Below are 24349 nucleotides of genomic sequence, written 5' to 3' on the forward strand. Positions count from 1 at the left end.
ACTTCTATTTTTTAACCAAAAATTTCTAATAAATGTAATTTGAAGAGTAAAAAATAATCCTAGTAGAAAATAACTCTAAATATTCCTATTTACCAGTCACATTAAAATCATCACCTGCATGAGCAATGAGCCGTGCTCCCACTAATTCCCCAACCATGACTGTAACATTCGGTGCAATGGCCATCATTCGATTTTGTAGATATTCATAGAGCTGGGTTCTATACTCTGAGATTTCAATTACCTAGTATAAAGAACAAAGTGGATATGTCATAAATGATCTGAGTAAAAATTATATAAAAACCACCATCTGAAACATTACAGTCCTTCCTAAATTATCACAGAACAGCTGTGCAATCCTGGGAAAATGAACCACTCCTTACTTCAGTTTCTCATTTTAATACATATTTTATGAGATAATAAATGTAAACAACCTAATACGCTGCCTAAAAATGTTAGTCAACTATTAATTTGGTTAAGTGCTCAGCTTTGCCTCAGGTCATGATCTCACGGTTTGGGAGTTCAAGCCCTGCATCGGGCTCTGCGCTGACAGAGCAAAGCCTGCTTCAGATCCTCTGTCCCCCTCTCTTTCTGCCTCTTCCCTGTTCATGCTCTCTCTCAAAAACAAACATTAAAAAAAAAACAAAAACAAACAAAAACTCCAAGGGCTAGACATTGTGTCATCCTCTTTGGTACTTTTTGTTTTGTTTTTAAAGACTTTGTTTTTAAGTAATCTCTGTACCCAACATGGGGCTAGACTTTAAACCCTGAGATTAAAAGTCACATGCTCTATCAACTAAGCCAGCCAAGTGCCCTTCTTTGTGATTCTTGTTTAACTATCTCCAAATGGCCAAAAAGGGGCTCCAGGCTACAAACACAGAGGCTGGAATTAAATAATTCAAACCGTAATTCTGTCTTCTTAATGGATTTATAATTCATTATCCAGACAATGCTAACAATACAGATAAATTAGTGTTCTATTAACTTTACTTCAGTATTATTTTCCCCACTAAGTATATAAATCAAGATGGCATCAGATGAGGTAGTGACTGAACACCCTCATATTTGTCAGGTGATTAGTAAATTTAAAAATCATCATTGCCATCAGAAAATTATTACATAGCTGGTTCCAACACAACTAGTTTCTCCATGTATAGTTTACCTGAGTGCAGAGATGTAGAATATTGCAAATATCTTCTTCTGAAACCTCTGTTCCCATTGATATTTCTGCAGCTGCTTTCACTTCTGCTTCAACTTCCTCTGGCAGTAATTCAGAAAGTTTAGCTGAGGCATAATTCTTCCTGTCGCCTATGGAATGTTTGCAGAGGATGAGGAAGAATCACTCTTCAACAAATTATATAAAACCCAAATAGTAACAAAACAAAACAAAACAAAACAAAGGTAGAAATAAGCCAATGAAAAGGGTGCCTAAACAAAACAAAAAGCAAACAAGTCTGACCTGGATATTTTTCTTATGTAAAGGCTTAATTTTAGAGCTTAAAATCTCTCCCCACATTTCTCTTCAAAAAAAAAATATGAATTAGATAAAAACAAAATACCCCATGAAATAGGACTGATAATATTGTGACAATTTGTAGCCAAAGTTTCATTAAAGCCAGCGCCATGAATTCTTGCAGTGGTAATATGGTAATATAACATGAACCTGGTAAGTCCTATTTATCAACAATGCCCAAGCCCCTCTACTAATATTACTGTACTATTAATATAGAATATAACAGTAACAGCATAGACAGCGTACTAGTTTTATTATTAATATAATGCACGATATTCGAAGTCTACAGTTGTTCGTATTAATGGCAAATTCACTATGAGATATATTCACCTGAAGATGCCATTTTCAGAAAAACCAAATTACAGGGGCATCTGGGTGGCTCAGTCGGTTGAGTACCTGACTCTTGATTTTGGCTCAGGTCATGATCTTACAGTTTGTGTCAGGTCATGATTTTACAGTTTGTGGGTTTGAGCCCTGCACTGGGCTCTGTGCTGTAAGTGTGGAGCCTGCTTGGAATTCTCTCTCATTCCCCATCTCTCTGCCCCTCCCCAGGTTGTGCTCGCTTGTGTTCTCTCTCTCAAAATAAATAAATGAACTTAAAAAAAGAAAAACGAAAGAAAGAAAGAAAGAAAGAAAGAAAGAAAGAAAGAAAGAGAAAAACCAAATTAGAGAACGATGCTCTGTTGTACAGGCCATCAAAATCACAGATAACTGTATCTGAATTCTAACAGACACTAAGATCCCTACACTCCCAAACACATAAAAGTCATAAGGAACTCTGGGAAGCTCAAGGAAAAAGCATTACTATAAACTCATGTTTTTGGATGCAAATAATTATTTTCAATGCCTTAAAAGGTAAAGTTACTCACCAACTTTCTGTAAACACTTGCAGTATGTCAAATTATCTGAAATAATTTTTCCTAATTCAGGAAAATGCCAGCCATACCATTCTCTACACCGCATAATGTAGTTGTTTAGTTCTTTATCTAGATCATCTAACAAGGCTGCAGGAGATTAAGATGGAAAAGAAAAGAACTTTTAAAAAGGCTTTGAAAAACTGTGGTAAAATATACATAAAATTTACTATTTTAACCATTTTCAAGTGTAGGTTTCAGTGGCATCAAGTACATTCACAATGTTGAGCAACAGTCGCCCACTATCCATTTCTAGAACTCTTTCATCATACCAAATGGAAACTCTGCACCCAATAAATAACACCCCATCCTCTCCTCCTCCCATCTCCTGGTTATCTCCTCTACTTCCATTCTCTATGAACTTGCCTGTTTTAGGTACCTCATAAGTGGAACCACACAATAGTAATGTTTTTTTGTGTGGTTTATTTCTCCTAGCAGGTTTTCAAAACTCATATAACATGTTGTAACATGTATTAGAACTTCATTCCTTCTTAAAGATAAATAATAATCCATTGTGTGTATGTATTCCATTTTGTTTACCCATTCATCTGTTAATGGGTATATGGGTTGTTTCTATCTTTTGGCTATTGTGAATAACGCTACTGTGAACACAGATGTATATATACCTGTGAGTATCTGCTTTCAATTCTTTGGAGTATATACCCAGAAATGCAATTGCCATTTAAAGGGATTTTTAAAACTAGAAACAACAGTTAAGAATCTGATGTTTTCAAAATTCATTTAATGACTTAGGAAAACGACCTATTACAAAGCCAAGTGAAAAAAGCACAATGCAATAGATTCTACTTAGTCATTTACTTCATGGAAAAACACACATCTGTTAACATCACTAGCGTTAATTCACGTTATTTCTACCTAGTTAAATTATGGGTGGTTTTCCTTCTCAATTCTGCATTTTCTAGTTTCTCTACTTCATTACTAAAAATTCTAACTGAACTCCTTTCCCTTCCTCAAGTGCTAACATTACAAAAAATACAGTTTTAACAGGAGGAAAAAGTCATGAGGATTAGGCCTCCCATGGATTATACTTACAAATTGCCTGAACAATCATGGTATCCACTTTATCAGCACTGAATTTCAATCTATATCGGGACAAGCTGGGGATAAAAGGGAAAAATAAGAAATTACTGACAGCATCTATGAAAAGAACTAACAGCTTAAAAAATTGTTTAAAACCAATCCCCTCTTCTTGGAGCTGCATTATTTTAATTTTCCCAGCATGAGAAAATCAGTTGAACAAGAATACAATATGCAAAATCAGGGGCGCCTGGGTGTCTCAGTCAGTTTAAGCATCCAACTCTTGGTTTCGGCTCAGATTGTGATCTCATGGTTCCTGGGTTCGAGCCCCAGGTCAGTGCAGAGCCTGTTTGGGATTCTCTCTCTACCCCTGCCCCACTCATGATCTCTCAAAACAAATAAAACAAACAAAATATAATTATGCAAAACCAGGAAATACACATTTAAATTTTTTAATGTTTATTTATTTTTGAGAGAGAGACAGAGAGAGACAGAGAAAGAGCATGCGCCAACAGAGTGCGTGAGATCATGACCTGAGCCGAAGTCACTTAACAGACTCACTTAACTGAGCTACTCAAGAGCAACGTGGAAATACACATTTAAAAAGAAAATACATCTGTCCTATAACCTATATTTCAGAAACATGAATTAATTTATGACAGACAAAAAGGATGATGCTGTGCAATGCAAGTCATATTGGCTCATACATGATTTTTACAAGGTATCAATGCTTTATACCAGTAGGTAAGTAAAAGTACAGCACTGTTAACACCTGAAAACAGAAAGCCATGGAGGAACAGAATTGTACATAAGGATTTTTTTTAATTTTACTTATATTTATTTACTCTTATGTTTTGTCTCCCTTCCTGTTTTTATATTATTTTTGCTTTCCCTCCCTTATGTTCATGTTTTGTATCTTGAAGTCCTCATAAGAGTGAAGTCATATGTTTGTCTTTCTCTAATTTCATTTAGCTTAATACCCTCTAGTTTCATCCATAGTTGCAAATGACAAGATCTCATTCTTTTTGATTGCGGAGTAAAATTCCATTGTGTGTGTACACACACACACACACACACACACACACACACACACACACACACATCCATCAATGGACATCTGGGCTCTTTCCATACTTTGGCTATTGTGGATAGAGCTACTATAAACATTGGGGTGCACATGTCCCTTCAAAATAGCACACCTGTATCCCCTGGATAAATACCTAGTAGCACAATTGCTGGGTCGTAGGGTAGTTCTATTTTCAATTTTTAAAAAAATCTCCATACTATTTTCCAGAGTGGCTGTACCGGTTTGCATTCCCACCAGCAGTATACAAGGTTCCTCTTTTTCCACATCCTCACCAACATCTGTTGTTGCCTGAGTTGTTATTGTTAGCCATTCTGACAGGTGTCAGGTGGTATTTCATTGTGGTTTTGATTTGTACTTCCCTGATGATGAGTGATGTTGAGCATGTTTTCATGTGTTGGTTGGCCATCTGGATGTCTTCTTTGGAGAAGTGTCTATTCATGTCTCTTGCCCATTTCTTCACTGGATTATTTGCTTTTTGGGTGTTGAGTTTGATATATTCTTTATAGATTTTGGATACTAACCCTTTATCTGATATATCGTTACAAGTATCTTCTCCCATTCTGTCGGGTGCCTTTTAGTTTTGCGGTTTACTCCGCTGTGCAGAAGCTTTTTATTTTGATGAGGTCCCAATAGTTCATTTTTGCTTTTGTTTCCCTTGCCTCCAGAGACGTGTTCAGCATGAAGTTGCTGTGACCAAGACCGAAGAGGTTTTTGCCTGCTTTCTCTTTGAGGATTTTGATGGCTTCCTGTCTTGCATTTAGGTCTTTCATCCATTTTGAGTTTATTTTTGTGTATGGTGTAGGAAAGTGGTCCAGGTTCATTTTTCTGCATGTCGCTGTCCAGTTTTCCCAGCACCACTTGCTGAAGAAACTGTCTTTATTCCATTCGATATTGTTTCGTGCTTTGTCAAAGATTAGCTGGCCATACGTTTGTGTGTCCATTTCTGGGCTCTCTATTCTGTTCCATTGATCTGAGTGTCTGTTTTTGTGTCAGTACCATACTGTCTTGATGATTACAGCTTTGTAATACAGTTTGAACTATGGGATTGTGATGCCTCCAGCTTTGGTTTTCTTTTTCAAGACTGCTTTGGCTATTCGGGGTCTTTTCTGGTTCCATACAAATTTCAGGATTGTTTGTTCTAGCTCTGTGAAGAATGCTGGTGTTATTTTGATAGGATTGCCATAAGGGTTTCTTAATCCTGGCACTGTTAACAATGCGGGCCAGATAATTCTTTGCTGTAGGGGCCTATTCTGTGTAGAGTGGATGTTTAGCAATATCTCTGGCCTCTACCCATTATGTTAGACCTGAACCCGTATGTCACAACCAAAAATATCTCTAGACACTACCAAATTTCCTCTACGGGATATTTAATTGCCCCTGATTGAGAACCACTACTGTTATACAATGCCAACTAATCAAAAGCTTGTATCTTGACTCAGTTTAGCTAGTAATGTTCTTTTAAAAATGCTTATTACATAGGGGTGCCTTGGTGGCTCAGTCAGTTGAGCATCTTGATTCCTGACTTCAGCTCAGGTAGCGATATCACAGTAAGTCCTGAGATACAGCCACTCGCACGCCACAGTAAGTGAAGCTGGCTCCAGATTCTTTCTCCCTCTACCCCTCCCCACAACCTCACACGTGCTTGCTCTCTCGCTCAAAAAAAAATGCTTGTTACAAAGTTCTTCTTGACTTTTATGTTCATCTCTGTAACTCAGTAGCTTTAACCCTTTCATTGATTTATGCTATGTTTTGTTCAAAGGTACAGATCTCCGTTTATAGTATTATTCCTTTTATATAAATTTAACATGTCTTTTTAACTGTATTAACATATAGAGCTTTTTTTAAAAGTTTATTTTGAGACAGCACTAATGGGGGAGGGGCAGAGAGAGGAGACAGACAGACACAGAATCCGAAGCAGGCTCCAGGCTCCAAGCCATCAGCCCAGAGCCCGACGCTGGGCTTGAACTCATGAAACTGTGAGATCGTGACCTGAGCCAAAAGGACACTTAACCAACTAAGCCAGCCAGGATTACAGGGGTATTTTTGATAGTGCTCTGGTTATAAAGTTGCATAGATTTTGAGTAGTCTATCTTTAATCCTATCTATTCTTCACCGAAAAATCCTGATAGTTTAGTATAATTTCACAATATGCCGAGGTTTTCGGGAAAACATACCACAGTAAAGCAGAAATGCCTGTTCTAATGGACCTCTGGTTAAACATGATAGGACAATGTGCTTCTCTTTGCCTTATTATAAAAATTCAATGAAAATCAGTAAAACAAGCAACATAGATACACAGCAGACCATAGCAGGTAAGAAAGTTCAGGAAGATGAAGACGGAGGGATAGCAAATGATTCAGCAGATATCAGAGAAAAGAAAAAAGAGAAAGCCCAAGTATTGTGGGACCCAATGCTCATAAGACAGAGAATGCTTATGATGAGGACTGCCTGGTTTCCAGCCCTGGCTTCGTCACTTACCAGATAACTGACTTTGGGCATCAGATTCATCTATAAAACGAGGATACTACTACTACTACCTTCCTCATAAAATTATTATGAGAATTAAATTAGTATTTACAATATGGTTAAACCAGTGCAACATAATTGCTTATTAAACAGAAATAAGCGGACTTTGTTTTCCAGTAAATCTCACCTGTGTGCCAATCCAAGACACATAGCTGCCATTTCACGTGGTTCTACTCCAGGGATTAATCCATCCATCTGGGAACGAATTCCTCTCATAAGTTCATTAACAACAGGACTATGGATACAACTGAGATTCAGCTTTTCCTGTAAGAATAAGAATATCTATCTGTATCAATGAAATAGAACTTTTCCTAAAACCATTTAATTATTAAAATAGAACAGATTTAAATATATATTTCTCAGTTTCTTAAAAAGCAGTTTCTAGTGTGTGGGGAGAACACTAAATGCAGATTTAAAGAATTTTTTTTAATATTTATTTTTGAAAAAGAGAGTATGTGAGCAGGGGAAGGGTAGAGAGAGAGGGAGACACAGAATTTGAAGTAGGCTCCAGGCTCTAGCTGTCAGCACAAGGACCAACAGAGGGCTGGAACTCATCAGGCTGGGCTCAAACTCACAGACCGAGAGATCATGACCTGAGCCGAAGTTGGATGCTTAACCAACTAAGTCACCTAGGGCCCCCAGACTTTTTTGACATGGTCCAGTACTATAAATGTACTTTCTCTTCCTTATGATTCTTCTCTTTGTAAAAAATATTTTATTTAAGTAATCTCTATACCCAACATGGGTCTCAAACTCACAATCCCAAGATCAAGAGTTGCATGCTCCACCTACTGAGCCAGCCAGGCGCTCCCGATTTTCTTAGTAACATTCTTTCCTCTAGCTTACTTTATTGTAAGAATACAGTATCTAATACGTGTTGACATACAGAATATGGGTTAATAAACTATGTATGTCATTGGTAAGACTTCTGATCAACAGTAGGCTTTTAGTAGTAAAATTTTGGCGGAGTCAAAAGTTATACACAGATTTCTGACTGTGTGTGCGTGTGTGGGGGGGGAAGGGTTGGCACCCCAACACCTAAGTTGTTCAAGGGTTTACTATACAATTTTTTTACACACACAGCCTCCACACATTAATAAATTTTGTTCTGCACCCATTCATTTCTTTTCACTTTGCATTGTATTTGGTATTCAATTCAATAATTCATTGTATTGTGCTAGTTTATCCAATGCAAATAATGACATGCATGCAAAATTAGATGTATTACATCATGTTTAAGAAACAAATATTTGGTATGTATGAGTGATCTTCAGTGTAAGTTTTTAAAACAGAGAAACTGAAAAGAAAAAAATAAAAATACCCATAATCCCACCATTCAACAATTTCTTCTGTACTATGCTAAAATCTAATGTTTTCAACAGAAAACTACAAACACTTGTGGGCACACCAAAGAATGAAGATAGAGATTGACATCATCACAGAAAACTTCATTACTTACCAGACAGTGTTAGAAATTCATTTAATTGAACTTCTTAAATTCACAATCCTGGCCAAAAAACCCCCTCAAATCTACTTAGCATTTTCTTACCTAAAAAGACCTATTTAACACGGGGTGCCTGGGTGACTCAGTCAGCATCTGACTTCTGGCTCAGGTCATGATCTCATGGTTCATGGGTTCGAGCCCCGTATCGGGCTTGCTGCTGTAAGCGCAGAGTCCACTTAGGATCTTCTGTCCCTCTCTCTTTGCCCCTCCCCAACTCGCACACGTGCACTCTCTCAAAAATAAATAAAACAGTAAAAAAACAAAAAAACACAAAACCCTACAACATAATATAAACCTTACTTTAAGAATTAGAGGTATGGAACACCTGGCTGGCTCAGTTGGAAGGAGCACAGAGGGTCTTGATCTCAGGGTCGTGAGTTCAAGTCCCATGTTGAAAGTAGAGATTACTTAAATAAACTTAAAAAAAAACCCCAAAAAACAGAGGTATATTCACAAACACAATAATTAATCTGTCACTGTAAGATCTACAATAACGAAGATCAAACTATCGCAACCGGCTCTCAAACTCTTCTTTTCGTTCTTGGGAGCCCATTTTTCCACTATTTCTACCAATCTCTAGAAACTCTACCCCCTGCTAAAGTTTTCTAATAAACACACACACTCAAAAGAAATGTCATGTTTCCATTTCTGTTGAAAGAAAAAGAAATGTGGCTGAACAAAGACATGGCAGGATACAGTGTTAACAGATTATCTCTGGGCAGCAAGATTAAAGCTATTTTTTTTTTTTTTAATCATTTTAGGGGTATCAATATTTTCTACAATGACCAGGCATTACTTTTATATGCTTAGTATATCTTGGAAATCAATTATTCTATAGGTAAAGGAGAAAAGATCAAGTATGAGAACTTAAAACAACCAACTCAATGCAAAGCCAAGTCTTTGTAGTTGCTAAGCTGTATGGTGAACTCTGATTAGCAGGCATGAAAAAAAAATTACCTTTATGACCCCTCCTAGTTTAGCATCAGCTACGGCCAAGGGTTCATGAGCTTCTTTTACTATTTTCTTCAGAACTTTCTTCAGCTGCTTATTGATTTTGCCCTCCATCAGAGCTGTAAATGCTTTTGAGGAAAAAGAAAAACCAAAGAATTCTCAAGTTTCTAATTTTAAGAACTTAAGCTCTCATTTAAACTTAAAAGATAAAGCAAAATAAACATTTCCTTTTACCTTTCAAAAAGGGTGAATTTAACATTACTTCTAAAATGAAATGATAAATGTAAAAAACACTGAAGGAGTTACACATTTGAATTTCATCTGATCTTCCCACCCCCATTTCAGCTCTAGAATTGGGAATTAAAGCAGAACCAACATTCCTTTCCCTATGTAATAGGAAATCTACTCTTGAACTCAGAGCTAAAATCATAAAACGTTAGAAACAATCTATTCTGGAATCAAAAGTAAATTCCCTCTCCTATATCATTATAAACAAACTGGCCTGTAAAAGGAGTATATTCATTTGGAAGGTCCTGCTGCGGGGTAAGGGTGTCTGAGTGGAGGGCTTTTGCTAATCCTGATTCAGATATGTCATCAGGCCTCTGCTTGTAAACCTCCAGTGATGGGGAATTCCCCACTAAAGACAGCCTCTTCAATCTGAGACTGCTTTCATTTGTGGAAGGTTCTAAATCTGCTAATTTATTAAGTCTCACTATTCTTTAGGCTTACACTTAGATCTTCTGGACCCACATGGACTGACACCTCCTGTTATCTGTGCTGGTTCTGGCTGAATTTAAAGTACTCCTGGCAGGAAGGAATTCTGTCACAATTTCTAAGGCCAGGCAATTTATGCTTTATCAGCCAGGTACCTGCTCTTTCATGACCACATCTCCATCCATTTGAATTACAAGTCCATTTCACCTATTGTCTGGGAAAATGAAAGGTGAGGACAAAAATCATCTGGCTACCATAAAGCTCTTACAGAGGTTGAGACACTCTAAGAAGTTGAGACTCAAGCTATTTTTGTTAGGTTCCAACCATACTGTACAATACTGACTCCTTATGATCTGCCTTTCTAATAGGAGTTATCTTACTTCCTTTTATAATTAAAAAATTTCAACTTCCAGCTTCTGTTCTCAATCTTGCATACCATCATTTTTACATTTAAAAAAATATTTATTTTTATTCTTGAGAGAGAGAGAGAGAGAGAGAGAAGGGGACAGAAGATCTGAAGCGGGCTCCCAGCTGACAGCAGGGAGCCCAATGCAGGGCTTGAACTCACAAACGGTGAGATCATGACCTGAGCTGAAGTCACATGTTCAACCTACTGAGCCGCCCAGGCACCCCATCTTTTACATTTTAACCTGGAGTTTTCCTTTAAAAATTCTTTTCTTATAAGCAAAAATTTCTACTCTAGATCTAATGCTTAGATTGATCTTCCCTTTATTATGAGAAAACCTGTTAATTACTCTTCATAATGTGTATTTTTTTGTTAAGTTTATTTTTGAGACCAAGGGAGAGAGTGTAGGGAGGAGGAGAGAGGGAGAGAGAATCCCAAGCACGCTGTGTACTATCAGTGAGAACCCTGATGGAGAGCTGGATCTGGGCTGCCCCTGTAATATGTATTTTTAAAAGATGGCAAACAGGGGCACGTGGGTGGCTCAGCTGGTTAAGCATCCAACTCTTGATTTCAGCTCAGGTCATGATCTGACAGTTCGTGGGATTGAGCCCCGAGTCAGGTTCCTGCCTGACATTGCAGAGACTTCATGGAATCCCTGTTCTCTCTCCCTCTCAAAATAAATAAACAGACTTAAAAAATAAATAAATAAAACATGGGAAACAGAGATGGTGATGAAGTTAAGAGGACACTGAGTCTTGGGGCACCTGGGTGGCTCAGTCGGTTAAGTGTCCGACTTCGGCTCATGTCATGATCTCATGGTTCGTGGGTTCGAGCCCTGCGTCGGGCTCTGTGCTGACAGCTCAAGAGCCTGGAGCCTGTTTCAGATTCTGTGTCTCCCTCTCTCTCTGCCCCTCTCCCACTCGCACTGTCTCCCTCTGTCTCAAAAATAAATAAACATTAAAAAAAAAAATAAAAAATAAAAAAAATAGAGGACACAGAGTCTTTATTCTACTTCACTAGCCACTTCCCAGTAATTTTCCCACTTCATCCAAATGTAGGCTGGTGCCAAATTTTTCTGTGGCATTTGGAAGACTTGCAACTTGAAAATTAGACCGAGAGTAAAGATAAAGCTCTCCATACCAACAGCATATTTGAATTTCTAGGACCAATATAAATTCTTTTTTTTTAATTCAATCTTTTATTAAAAAAAAAAAAGTTTATTTACTTATTTATTTAAGTAATCTCTACACCCAATGTGGGGCTTGAACTCATGACCCTGAGATCAAGAGTCACACTGCCCCTCCAACTGAGCCAGCCAAGCACCCTAAAGACTTTAAGTAGGCTCCACATCCAATGTGAGGCTTGAACTCATGACCCTGAGATCAAGAGTCTCATGCTCTACCAGCTGAGCCAGCCAGCTCCCCCCCCCCACCTCATATAAATTCTTGACATCACAACAGATCAGACTGTTTCTTGGGCTACGGAGTTTTAAATGTACACTACCATATCTATAACCACTCAGTTTTGGTTTTGTCATACTATAATTGCTTTTTACAGGGAGTGGGAAGTTAATTTCCAGGAAAGACTACTCTCTTAATAAGGTAATGTTGAGTTTCTGGTAAAAATAGATGAGAAAAGGCAGATTCCTGACAGAGCTCACTACTTTCATCCCTTTATCCAAAATATTTATATGCTAGAATCTAGCAATTTGACAGCGAAGAACAATATAGTCTCTGCCTTCCTGGAAGGAAGATGGGGGAGGGGGGCTGACTTTAAATTCTTAGCTAGTATGGCATTTTAGCCATTTATTTTACAGTATTTTAAGGTATACCAAAAGCTCAGTAGGGAAATGAGATACCTCTTAAGCCTCAGTTTTTCTGTAAAATAGTTATTAGTATGTATCCCACAGGACTGTTTCAAGGATTAAACAACAATTTTGAAATGATGAGTACAAAATCTGACACACACTACATGATCAACATATTAGCTATTAATAGTAAAAATCTGGGGGCACCTGGGTGGCTCAGCTGGTTGAGTGTCTGCCTTTGGCTCAGGTCATGATCTCACAGCTCGTGGGTTCAAGCCCCACGTCGGGCTCTGTGCTGACAGCTCAAAGCCTGGAGCGTGCTTCAGATTCTGTGTCTCCCTCTCTCTCTGCCCCTCCCCGACTCATGCTATTTCTCTCGATCTCAAAGATAAACATAAAGAAAAATTAAAATAGTAAAAATCTGCTTCATGTCTGGGTAGAAGTAGACCATTTAATATGGACTGGTCAGAAATAGCCCAAAAAAGATTAAAGAAGTAATATGCAAAAGGGAATTCAAAAGAAGTCACTTGGGATCAGGGCCACTGCACTTTATAGCTTCAGCAGGAGCTGTTCAAATCAGTCTATGTGAATATTGCACACCCTACCTGAGCTGGAAAATAATGAACACAATCTTTTTCTATAGAGTTTTAGCAAAACTCTACCCATATAATTTTAAAGCTGTGATAAACTGATCTTTTAAAAAATTCTCTAGGCAGGGAGGCACCTGGCTGGCTCAGTTGAAAGAACATGCAACTTGTGATCTTGGGGCCATGACTTCAAACCCCAAGTTGGGTATAGAGATTACTAAAAAAATAAGAACAAAAACTAAAATTAAAAAAATTATCATTGTTGTGCTTTAATAGCTCTATGAGGCTTTAATTACTGACTTACTGATGCAGCAGCCCTAGAACTCTTTTTAAAAATTAAAAAATTGGTCTTATTGGGTCTTTCTTCAGCTACCCCTCTGCCAATGTTGGGGCGGTCTATTAATATTCTAGCATGTTTAGTTAGATTCCTAATTTTAACAAGAGAATTATACTCCTCTTTTGTGGCTGATGAACAATATTATTTGGGTCTATGATATTCTTGCCTAATTATAAGCCATATTCTTTATAGTCTACATTTTCAGGTTATACCAACAAGCAGTTGGCTGACTTAATATATAGAACTTAAGCAACTGAAAAATCCATGATTAGAATTTTATATCCAGTCTTCTTATTTTCCCTAACACTATGGGCAGGGGGGAACAAGCTTGTTAAGACCAACTGCTTATTAAAGCCAAACCTAGATGATACACCTTATTACTTTATGTCTGTTCTCCCATTATGAGGACTGGTTGAAGGATATGAGCCATCCATTCTTCATGTTCCCTTCAGATTAACTCTTAAGGCTCTGTGTAGGTTTCATACTAAAAAAAATCCCCAAAAGCTGCTTTATTATTATTTCAACTGTGAATCCTGGCTATTCTCAACTTTACCCTTGAATTAAAATCATCAGAGGGCTGTGCACTTGACTACATTACCTTGGTCCCTTGTAGAACAGCTTTTACTGAATTGTGCTTCAGCATTATGCTGTTGGTTTCCACAGGGAGATCAACTTAACCACTTCTCACACTCATCACATGGGGGGGAACAAGCCCTATGGTGAAAAAAGCTAACTCAATGTTGTCTCAGTGGTAGTGACGAATTAGAGTTAGATCACTTAAATTCAGTTCCAAAAAGAATGCATCATTGACAACATTGAATAAGGTTAACTCAGGCAACTGAAGCACATAATCTTTTGATAAGAATAATACATTGACAAGATTATAAATAAAACCAAAAAAAGCTAGTCTTTCACTTTACCTGCTAATGCTTCTGCTGTATCCTGAAATTTCTCAAAATGTTTAAGCTTTACTCTAGAAGGAAAAAAAAAAAGTTATGAGGGCAAATTGATTCTTCAAAAGCCATATATTTAGGAAAGAGGTTCTGGACTGTTTTCAAAGCATACACCAACAAAATAAATTTTCCTGTCACTGGGCATGAGGGTGCAAAGTTAGATAAATTCATATTAAAACAACTAGTTTCTCCAAATACTAGGTCAGTAATGTCTGGACTAAGAGAAGATTGTAGGGTTTGAAGGAAAAATAGCTAAGAGGTTTGGTACCACATCTCAACCACAGGAAAGATGTTGAAGCCTGAACATAACCTCTGTTGCTTAAATCTGGACACAGATGCCTTTTACTATATGGAATAGGAGACCTTAGAAAAGGAATTAAGAGTACCTCTCAGGTCAGGAATCTCACAACACTGATTTGTCCATCTAGTACAAATGTCATTAAGAAATAGCTAATGGTCTGGGAATGCAAGCTGGTGCAGCCATTGTGGAAAACAGTATGGAGGTTCCTCAAAAAATTAAAAATAGAACTACCCTACGACTCAGCAATTGCACTACTAGGCATTTATCCATGGGATACAGGTGTGGTGTTTCGAAGGGACACATGCACCCCCATGTTTATAGCAGCACTATCAACAATAGCCAAAGTATGGAAAGAGCCCAAATGGCCATCGATGGATGAATGGACAAAGATGTGGTATACATATACAATGGGAGTATTACTCAGCCATCAAAAAGAATGAAATCTTGCCATTTGCAATTACATGGATGGAACTGGAGGGTATTATGCTAAGTATTAGAGAAAGACAAAAATCATATGACTTCACACATATGAGGACGTTAAGAGACAAAACAGATGAACCTAAGGGAAGGGAAACAAAAATAACATAAAAACAGGGAGGGTGACAAAACAGTAGAGACTAAAAATATGGAGAACAAACTGAGGGTTACTAGAGAGGTTGGGGGGGGATGAGCTAAATGGGTAAGGGACATTAAGGAATCTACTCCTGAAATCATTGTTGCACTATATGCTAACTAATTTGGATGTGAATTTTAAAAAATAAAAAATTAAATAAAAAAAAAGAACTATGTTGCTTTATTTCCAAATATTTGTATTCTTAAAACCAATTTACTATTAGCTTGTAACATATTTCTGTTGACATTATAATATATGCCCTGTGAGATTTCAAGCTTTTGAAATTTACTGAACCATATTTTATTACCCAGCATATGGTTTATCTTAAAAAGCATTCCATCGGAAATTGAAAATAATGTATGACATGGAATTTTGTGAGGTTTATCAATTACATCAAGGTATTCATTATTGTTTTTATCTAATCATTCTATCAATTATGAAGACAGTGATATAAAATTAATCTATTTTGTCTATGATTTTCATTAACACACTGTCAGTAAGAAATGTGACAAATAATTCAGGTGTATTTCTTTTTAGAAGATAAATGAGACTTAAGCTCCTGCTGTTTAATAAACTTCTATAAACAACAACAACAACAAATAGCTAATGGTCAAATCTGACTCCTGTTACCCTTATTTTACTCTCCTTCTCCCCAACACACTTATGTGGAAGGTAACATCATTTTATATTCAACAAAAATATACAGTTAATTCATAATTCATTGTTGTCTCAGTGGTAGTGACGAATATTTGAGTTAGATCAGTTATATTCAGTTCCAACAAGAATACATCATTGACAACAATGAATCACGTTAACTCAGCCAAATGAAGCATACAGCCCTTTAAAAAGAAAAACTAGTCTTCTATTGTCCCTAAAATAGTATTGTCTTAATTAAGGAAGGTTTTCTTATCTGCCAGGTGATCCCTTAAATACATTTAAACCCTGGTGATCCCTTAAATACATTTAACAATACAAAGATTTTAGGAAAAAATAGTAATTTCAACTTATTGTGCCTCACCCCATTCCCACCCTTTTGAAGTGGCATCTGTTGGTGTCTATGCCTGCATAAATGCATACACAGATCTAAGAGAACCTTGAAACAATGGGACCACATATATATCACTGAGAAGCATGATTTTCTTGGTATACCACAGTCCTCTCCCCAGGTCACCAAATGATCTATAGATATACTACAATTTATTCAGCAATTTTATTACTTGGGCCCCCTGGTTAACTCAGCTGATAGAGCATGCAACTCTTGGATCTCAGGGTCATGAGTTCAAGCCCTGCATTGGGTGTAGAGATTACTTACAAAAAACACACCTAAATGTTAACTAAATTCTTAGTTTCAAGATGACTTACATTTTATTTGCTTTCTCTGGAGTTTCAAATTCTTTCCATAAACTATCAACCTCTTGAAGTTTCTTCTCATTCAAAACCTGTAACAAATATTTAAATGGCATAGCTTAGACATATATAACTACACTCTTCAAGTACAACTGTACATGTAAAATGAGAGTGGTGAAAGCTATGTTCTCATTGAAATAACACCATTTTTTTACCCACCATAAATGCGTGATCAAATTAGCAGCTCAAGTACCCCATTTAATAACTGGATGGAATTCAGTTGATGACTTTGTTTAAAACTTCCCATTTCGAAGGAGTCACTAACACCTTCACAAAACATGTTTTTTAATTTTTTAAAAATATTTATTCATTTTCGAAAAGAGAGAGAGAGAGAGAGAGAGAGACAGAGCGTGAGTGGGGGAGGGGCGAGTGACAGAATCTGAACCAGGCTCCAGGCTCTGGGCTGACAGCACAGTACCCGACACGGGGCTTGGACTTACAAACCGTGAGATCATGACCTGAGCTAAGTCGGACGCTTAACCGACTGAGCCACACAGGCGCCCCAGCATATGTTTATAGAACAACAAAAGACTTTATTTCCCTACTTTCTAGAATAAAGAATAAATTTTATTTACTGCTTATGATCACCCTAACATCAAAGTACTAAGGATTTCTCTAAAACTGAGATACTATCAATTTTAAGATACATCCTGTTACAAGAAAACTTAAAATGAAAAGGGAAAAAAATGGGCACTTTAAATCTATGAAACAGTCATTAACAATTAGGCATACATATTTAAGGCTTTTTGACGGTCTTCTCAACATTTTATTTATGCATACTTTTCAGAATCACACTATACCATTTAGCATAACATGGACACAATTATAGGTTTTGACAACGTAGAATTAGACTGTATGAAAATACCACCATCTTATGCTCTTATAGAAGTTTAAGGTCTTTCTAAATTTTCCTTATTCTCCTTCAGAAAACAGTTTTGTATGTACACATGTTGTATTTCTATAAGACATACTTTACTAGACGTGCGGTTAATTGATCATATAGGAAATGCATATTTTATATTTGACAGATGCTACCAAATTGCCTTCAAGAGAGTCTATTAGTTTCATTTAAATCAAGAGTTAAAAGGGGCGCCTGGGTGGCTCAGTCAGTTAAGCGTCCGACTCCGGCTCAGGTCATGATCTCGCAGGTGAATTTGAGCCCTGGGTTGGGCTCTGTGCTGGCAACTCAGAGCCTGGAGCCTGTTTCAGATTCTGTGTCTCCCTCTCTCTCTGCCCCTCCCCTGCTCACACTCTCTGTCTCTCAAAAATAAAAACATTACAAACAAACAAACAAAAAGAGTTAATAAAACATTTCCCACACTCTCACTAATTTTTGATGGGATAAGTCAACTGACCAAGCATAACACAGGGTAGACTCAATCCTAAAAACCATTTCCTCCGTATTTAACATCCTTGAAACTGACATGCCTTACAATTGATGGGAGATAAATTTAATTAGCAGTGCAAAATAATAGCATATTAAATTTGGTGAAATATAATACAGATATTATGTCTTCTTGTGGGAAAAATACTCAACTGATAAATTTAAAACTATACGTTACTGATAAACATTTTATCAAATCCATTATCACAGAATATTTACACAGTAAGATTTATTGCCCAGTTACATCTAGTGTATATTTTTGTGATAAAACATAATTACAATACTTCAAGTTGCATTTAATTTCTGTCAGACAAGTATGGCAAGATGATTTTAAGGAGGATTTGTTGTGGGGGTGCCTGGGTAGCTCAGTCAGTCGGGCATCTGCCTCTTGATCTGGGCTCAGGTCATGATCCTAGGGTTGTGGAATCAAGCCCTGTGTTGTGCTCCATGCTGGGTGTGGGGCCGGGCTTGGGATTCCCTGCCCCACCCATCACCCTCTGCCCCCTTTCCTTAAAAAAGAAGGGGTGGGGAGAAGGAGAGGGAGTGAGAATTTGTTGTGTTCTTTAAATTTAATCTCACACAGCCAAATTACATATATTCACAGAACTTGAGAAGTCAGTCAAAACAAATAAAAATGAAAAAACTTAAAAGACCAGAGTAAGAGCACTACATGATCACAAAACATAGTGTTTGTATTAAAAAATTACAAGCTGGGGTGTCTGGCTAGCTCGGTCAAGAGAGTATGTGACTCTTGATCTTGGGGTTGTAAGTTCGAGTCCCACGTTGGGCACAGAGTTTACTTAAAAATGAAATCTTTACAAAAATTACAAGCCACTAACAGTTTCTTTTTTTGTTTTCTTTTTTTTTTTTTTTTAGAGAGACAGAGAGCAAGCGAGCGAGCCCAATGCTGGGCTTGATACCTGAGCCACCCAGGCACCTCTAACAGTTCTATTTTGTGTATCACCAGAACTTCCAACAAATCTCATGAATGCACTGAAACATTAACTGTTACTTTTTGATTAAGTTCATAGAATAGTCCTAACTTTTGGAAATAGTTTGTTTAGAGAATGCAGCTAAACCATACCCAAAAAGTTCATGAACTGCTGAGAGGATATGTATCAAACAGGGGACATGACTCATGAGTAAAATTTACATTTTTTCCTAGTTGAAAAGCAAGATAACGTTTGGGTAACAACTGGCATAGTTAAGAGATATTATCAGCATTCTAAAAGTAACAAGGGAAATGTAATGAAAACATTCATGACTACTCAAAGGTCTCCAAAGACTGTTACAAACAAAACCTTGTTACTAAATGTTTCCAATTGTGCTACAACTTACTGAAGAGAACATTACTAATAAAGACAGTCTGAACAAAGAGATAACTGCTACATTTTCTGTAAAATGTGCCTCAAATTTTAGTCATTTTCAGACAGAGAAATCTGAAAACATTTGCATACAAAGTCCATTTCAAGTTTTATCATTTTGGATTATGATACAATAATTTCCATTTCCAAGTAGAAACGGTGTGTAGTTATTACCATTAAAACATTTAGCAGGCTGGGGAGCCTGGGTGGCTCAATCGACTTCAGCTTGGGTCATGATCTTGTAGTTTGTGAGTTTGAGCCCTGCGTCAGGCTCTCTGCTGACAGCTCAGAGCCTGGAGCCTGCTTCAGATTCTGTGTCTTCCTCTCTTTCTCCCCCTCCCCCACTTGTGCTCAGTCTCTCTCTCTCAAAAATAAATAAACATTAAAAAAAATTTAGCAGGCTATTATTGTTCTTAGTTTTAAAACTGGTCTTTATATCTTACACATACTGTAGAGAGCAAGATGGTCTCTCAGGTCAAGCAGTAACTTATGTCACAAGCAACCAAGGGCATTCCACTTAAGACCCCATACTGCCGAAACCAGCACCAGCTGAGACATACTCAGAAAAGATAACCAATAGAAACATGAGAGGTTTGTCAATCAGGACTTATTAAGTCCTTTTTAAAATGGAAGATTTCTGCAGTAAACTGTCAAAACTTTCTTAACACTGACCCTTTCACATCTGACCACATCAAAAAGGTAGCTGCTGTCCAAGACCCTGCCTGACTGATCTCTGAACAAAATAGAGATCTTCCACTGCTTGAATATAATAAGCAGTAAGTTCTGTGAGCTGACCTGGACCAGACCAAGGCCACATCTCAACTGTGCAATCAAAGACTTCCTTTCCCCCCGTTCTATCTTATTTGTTGTGTAACCTGTCTTGTGCTTTGCTTTCTGTAACGTGTAAGAAGTTAAACAGGTAGTGAAATGTTGAGTCTGGAATCCTGAACCTGAGTTATAATTATACTAACCTTGCTCTAACACTGAAAAAAGCTGATACTGTGGAAAGATACAATTCATTTGTGCGCCTGCCTTCACAGCATGAGACACACTTACTTACAGATCAAACTAAATATCCATGGGGCTCCTGGGTGGTGCAGTCAGTTAAGCATCTGACTCTTGATCTCGACTAAGGTCATGATCTCACGGTCCATGAGTTCGAGCCCCTCGTCAGGCTCTGTGCTGACAGTTTGGAGCCTACGGCCTGCTTGGGATTCTGTCTCTCCCTCTCTCTGCCCCTCCCCTGCTTGTGCTCTGTCTCTCAAAATAAAATAAAATAAAATAAACTTTAAAAAAACCCCTAAATATCCAGGATTTGCTTCAAAACAATGTGGGGAGGGGAATGAGAGAGGACACAAAATGGGCCTGCTGAAGCTGAGTAATGGGGTACATGGAGAGTCTTTATAATCTTCTACTTGTCTCCTTGAAAACTTTCACAATAAAAAGTAAAAACAAACGCATCCCACAGCATGCCAGATAGTCCTAGGGTATCCTCCTCTATTCCACACAGGCATGAAATTTATAAGCAGGAAAGGGCACATTATTATCAAAAGTGACTGTCCCTAATTTTCACTTTTTAATTGGTTATTTTGAGACTCCCTATGTTTTATTTAAATATTCAATGCTGGAGTGCCTGGGTGGCCCGACTTGGGCTCAGGTCATGATCTCAATGAGTTTGAGCTCTGCACTGGTGCAGAACCTGCTTGGGATTCTCTCTCTGCCCTTCCCCCACTCTCATGGGTGTGTCCACGTGCGCTCTCACAACATAAATAAATTTAAAATAAACATTCAATGCTAACCTAAAACAATTTTTTTTTAATCTTTATTTACTTTTGAGAAAGAGAGCGAGTGAGCAAGTTAGCAAGGGAGGAATGGGGGGTGGGGGCGAGGGGGACACACAATCTGAAGCAGGCTCCAGACTGAGCAGTCAGCATAGAGCTCAAGGCAGGGCTTGAACTCACAAACCACGAAATCATGACCTGAGCCAAGCTGGGATGCTTAACTGACTGAGCCACTCAGGCTCCCCTCAATTCTAACTTTTAAAGTTTTATTTCACAAACAAAATGGTTAAGTATTGTTCTATGAAACTTGTGTGAGTTGTTACACAGGATGACTTGGAATAGTTTCAAGTGTGAATTATTCAAAAAGGAACAAATTGATACATGCAACATGGATTAGCTTCAAAAGCGGAAGTGAAAAAAGCCAGACACAAAAAAACTATTACGTCACTTACATGAAATATCTAGAAATGACAAAATTATACAGACAGTGGTTGCCTAGAGCTCGGTATGACTTTGACTTGCAAATGGGCAGAGCTTTACTTTTTAAGAGGAAGTACTCTACACTGGATTGTAACTTGCACAGCTGTATAAATTCTACTAAAATGTATCAAACTGCACCATTTACAATAAGTGAGTTATACAGTATGTAAGCTATACTCCATAAATGCAGCTGGAAAACCATACTGCTCACTAATATATTATACATGACCTGTGGTATACACCTAAAAAAAAAATCTCTTCCTCATGGCCTTGAGGAAATAAAAGAACACAGAGAGCTGCACTCTACAATGTGATTATTAAAACCAAAAGATGCCTGGGGCGCCTGGGTGGCGCAGTCGGTTAAGCGTCCGACTTCAGCCAGGTCACGATCTCGCGGTCCGTGGGTTCGAGCCCCGCGTCAGGCTCTGGGCTGATGGCTCGGAGCCTGGAGCCTGTTTCCGATTCTGTGTCTCCCTCTCTCTCTGCCCCTCCCCCGTTCATGCTCTGTCTCTCTCTGTCCCAAAAATAAATAAAAAACGTTGAAAAAAAAAAAAAAAAAAAAACCAAAAGATGCCTTTAATCTTGCTATGTGTGCCACATGACAAGGAACACAGGTTGAGTTTTTACAATATTCTAAAAATAACAACAGTTCTTTCAGTATTGTCTTTGTATTCACATATTACCATGTTAACACAGTAATTTTTTCAGAAAGTATTTAATTCTTTGTGAATCACTCTGTATATATGGCTTCATACACAGCGTATATATGCTATGTACACACTGGAACATGATAACAGAATAAATGTATTCCTTACTATGACCTGAGGTTTAAGAAGTTTTAAAAATTTCTTGGGGCTCCTGGGTGGCTCAGTCGGTTGAATGTCCACTTGATTTTGGCTCAGGTCACCATCCCAGAGTGGTGACATCCAGCCCAGCATCAGACTCTGCTGCTGAGCATGGAGCCTGCTTTAGATTTTCACCCCCACCCTTGTGTGTGCCTTCTCTCTCTCTCTCTCAAACTCAAACAAAACACCAAAACAACAACAAAAGCATTCGTATTAAAGCACGAATTTCATGCAAACCAATATAGTTTTATACCCCAGTGTTCTGAAAGATCATGAAAAGGGAGCTAATGATTTTGTATTACATATACACTTTAATATATAATTTATATACTGTAATATTTACCCTTCTCAAGTGTACGACTTACTATTTAGCATATTCTCACAAAACTGTGCAACCACTATTAATTCCAGAACATTTTGTAGGACTGTTTTATTAACAATCAGTAACTGCTATTAATCGCAAATATTTGGAAGTGAAATCATTATTTCAATATACTCAAGCCTTTAGTTATTTATCTATTACATGGAACCATAAACCACAATTTGAACAGTGACTTGCAGATAGATAGCATTAGAAACTGACAGAATACTCAAGACTTATTTTTGTGGAGAACACTCTTCATTAATAGAAACCAGTAATTTATTAAGAAACATGGTTAAGTGTTTTATGACCCAGGTCACTACAATTGCTAAGTGAATTCCTTCCTACCAATCAGAGGCACACAGTGGACTGCAGAGTTGCCCCTCTCTCTATCAGCATCCAGTGGACAGTACACAATGACTTCAATTTAGATGAAATTCATCCATATACACAAATTCAAAATATGACAGACCATGCTGGCTAAGAAAATTTGGGCACATGTGCAGAATTCTATTTAAGAATTTAGAAAAGAGTGCCAGGAAGCTGGGAAAACATAAAATAGACATACTCCACGTTCCAAAGCTTTCCCAAGTCCCTTAAAATTTCTAATATTGCAATTACAGACAACTCCAATGAGAAAAAATAAGCAAAGCTAGCTTTTGGCTTTTACCATTTTATCTCTTAAAAAATAATAAGTAATGTACCAAGTGCAAATGGAACTGTATTTTCAAAAGTCTGAAGAAAACCTTAAAGTTTTCTCTAAACCAACATTTTGGAAAACTGATTGCAGATTTCCCGCACTCATACCAGTTTTTTGATTCATAGCTAGAATCTTACTATACATATTTTATCTATTTTTGCCTTAACAGCACATATATGAAAATTTTGTTTTTCTATGCTACATTTGTAGAACTCAGAAGACTGGCTAGCACATGGATAGCACCCAGTTTCTCATTCTTTCTAACAACTCTATAGCATCCTACTACACGAATGTCCCATTGCTCAATCAGCTCCGTGCTGATAAACTTCAAATTTCAAACTTTATTAAGACAACCAAATCTCAAATTGATTACCATCGGCCCAGATCTCTCCCTTAGGTATTAAACTTAAAAAAATGACGATTTAACAGACACCGCAGGTTTCACAGCCCAAACTGGACCTTTTTAGTATCCCCCCGTCTCCAAAAAAACCCAACCATCTTGTTTTTTTCTTCTCTTCGCTACCATCATACCCCACTCCATTCATTAGCCAAACCCACCAGTTCTACCTTCAAAATTTCTCCTGGTATTTATTTCCCTCCGTAGCAACCTTAATCCAAGCAATTTCATCTTGTCTACATTGATGCAAAAATATTCTTCCTTTCTTTCTTGCCTCCTATAATCTATTCTTCACACAGCAAAGCAACTTCATTAAGACAAGTTTAGATCAAGTCATTCCTCTGCTTAAAACCTTTCAATCATTGCTCAAAACCACTAAGAA

General features: G+C 37.5%; 1 protein-coding gene and 3 non-coding genes across 5 annotated transcripts in view; all 4 read right to left on the reverse strand.

Annotated features, from left to right (window-relative positions):
* Window positions 1-24349, reverse strand: part of NOP58 (NOP58 ribonucleoprotein) — a 33764-nt gene that overhangs the window by 8875 nt on the left and 540 nt on the right. The window contains exons 1-9 of one of the 2 annotated variants that reach the window (XM_019436622.2): window positions 16611-16627; window positions 14302-14354; window positions 13980-14095; window positions 9537-9658; window positions 7203-7339; window positions 3478-3542; window positions 2380-2514; window positions 1160-1305; window positions 115-241 (exon numbers count right to left, since the gene is read on the reverse strand). In XM_019436622.2, coding sequence (XP_019292167.1) covers window positions 115-241; window positions 1160-1305; window positions 2380-2514; window positions 3478-3542; window positions 7203-7339; window positions 9537-9644 — 718 coding nt within the window. In that variant the 5' untranslated portion in view covers window positions 9645-9658; window positions 13980-14095; window positions 14302-14354; window positions 16611-16627. Of the gene's footprint in view, window positions 1-114; window positions 242-1159; window positions 1306-2379; window positions 2515-3477; window positions 3543-7202; window positions 7340-9536; window positions 9659-13979; window positions 14096-14301; window positions 14355-16610; window positions 16688-24349 lie in introns of those variants that run through there. The other variant, XM_019436621.2, reaches the window with a different exon arrangement.
* Window positions 1023-1104, reverse strand: LOC128772782 (small nucleolar RNA SNORD11B). The gene has a single exon (XR_008416934.1). It is a non-coding gene; the product is annotated as a small nucleolar RNA SNORD11B (small nucleolar RNA).
* Window positions 14115-14201, reverse strand: LOC128772774 (small nucleolar RNA SNORD70). Its single transcript, XR_008416928.1, has one exon. It is a non-coding gene; the product is annotated as a small nucleolar RNA SNORD70 (small nucleolar RNA).
* Window positions 15966-16054, reverse strand: LOC128772772 (small nucleolar RNA SNORD70). The gene has a single exon (XR_008416927.1). It is a non-coding gene; the product is annotated as a small nucleolar RNA SNORD70 (small nucleolar RNA).

This window comes from Panthera pardus, unplaced genomic scaffold (genome assembly GCF_024362965.1).
Source record: "Panthera pardus isolate Hobbes unplaced genomic scaffold, ASM2436296v1 HiC_scaffold_10, whole genome shotgun sequence".
Classification (NCBI taxonomy): Eukaryota; Metazoa; Chordata; class Mammalia; order Carnivora; family Felidae; genus Panthera; species Panthera pardus.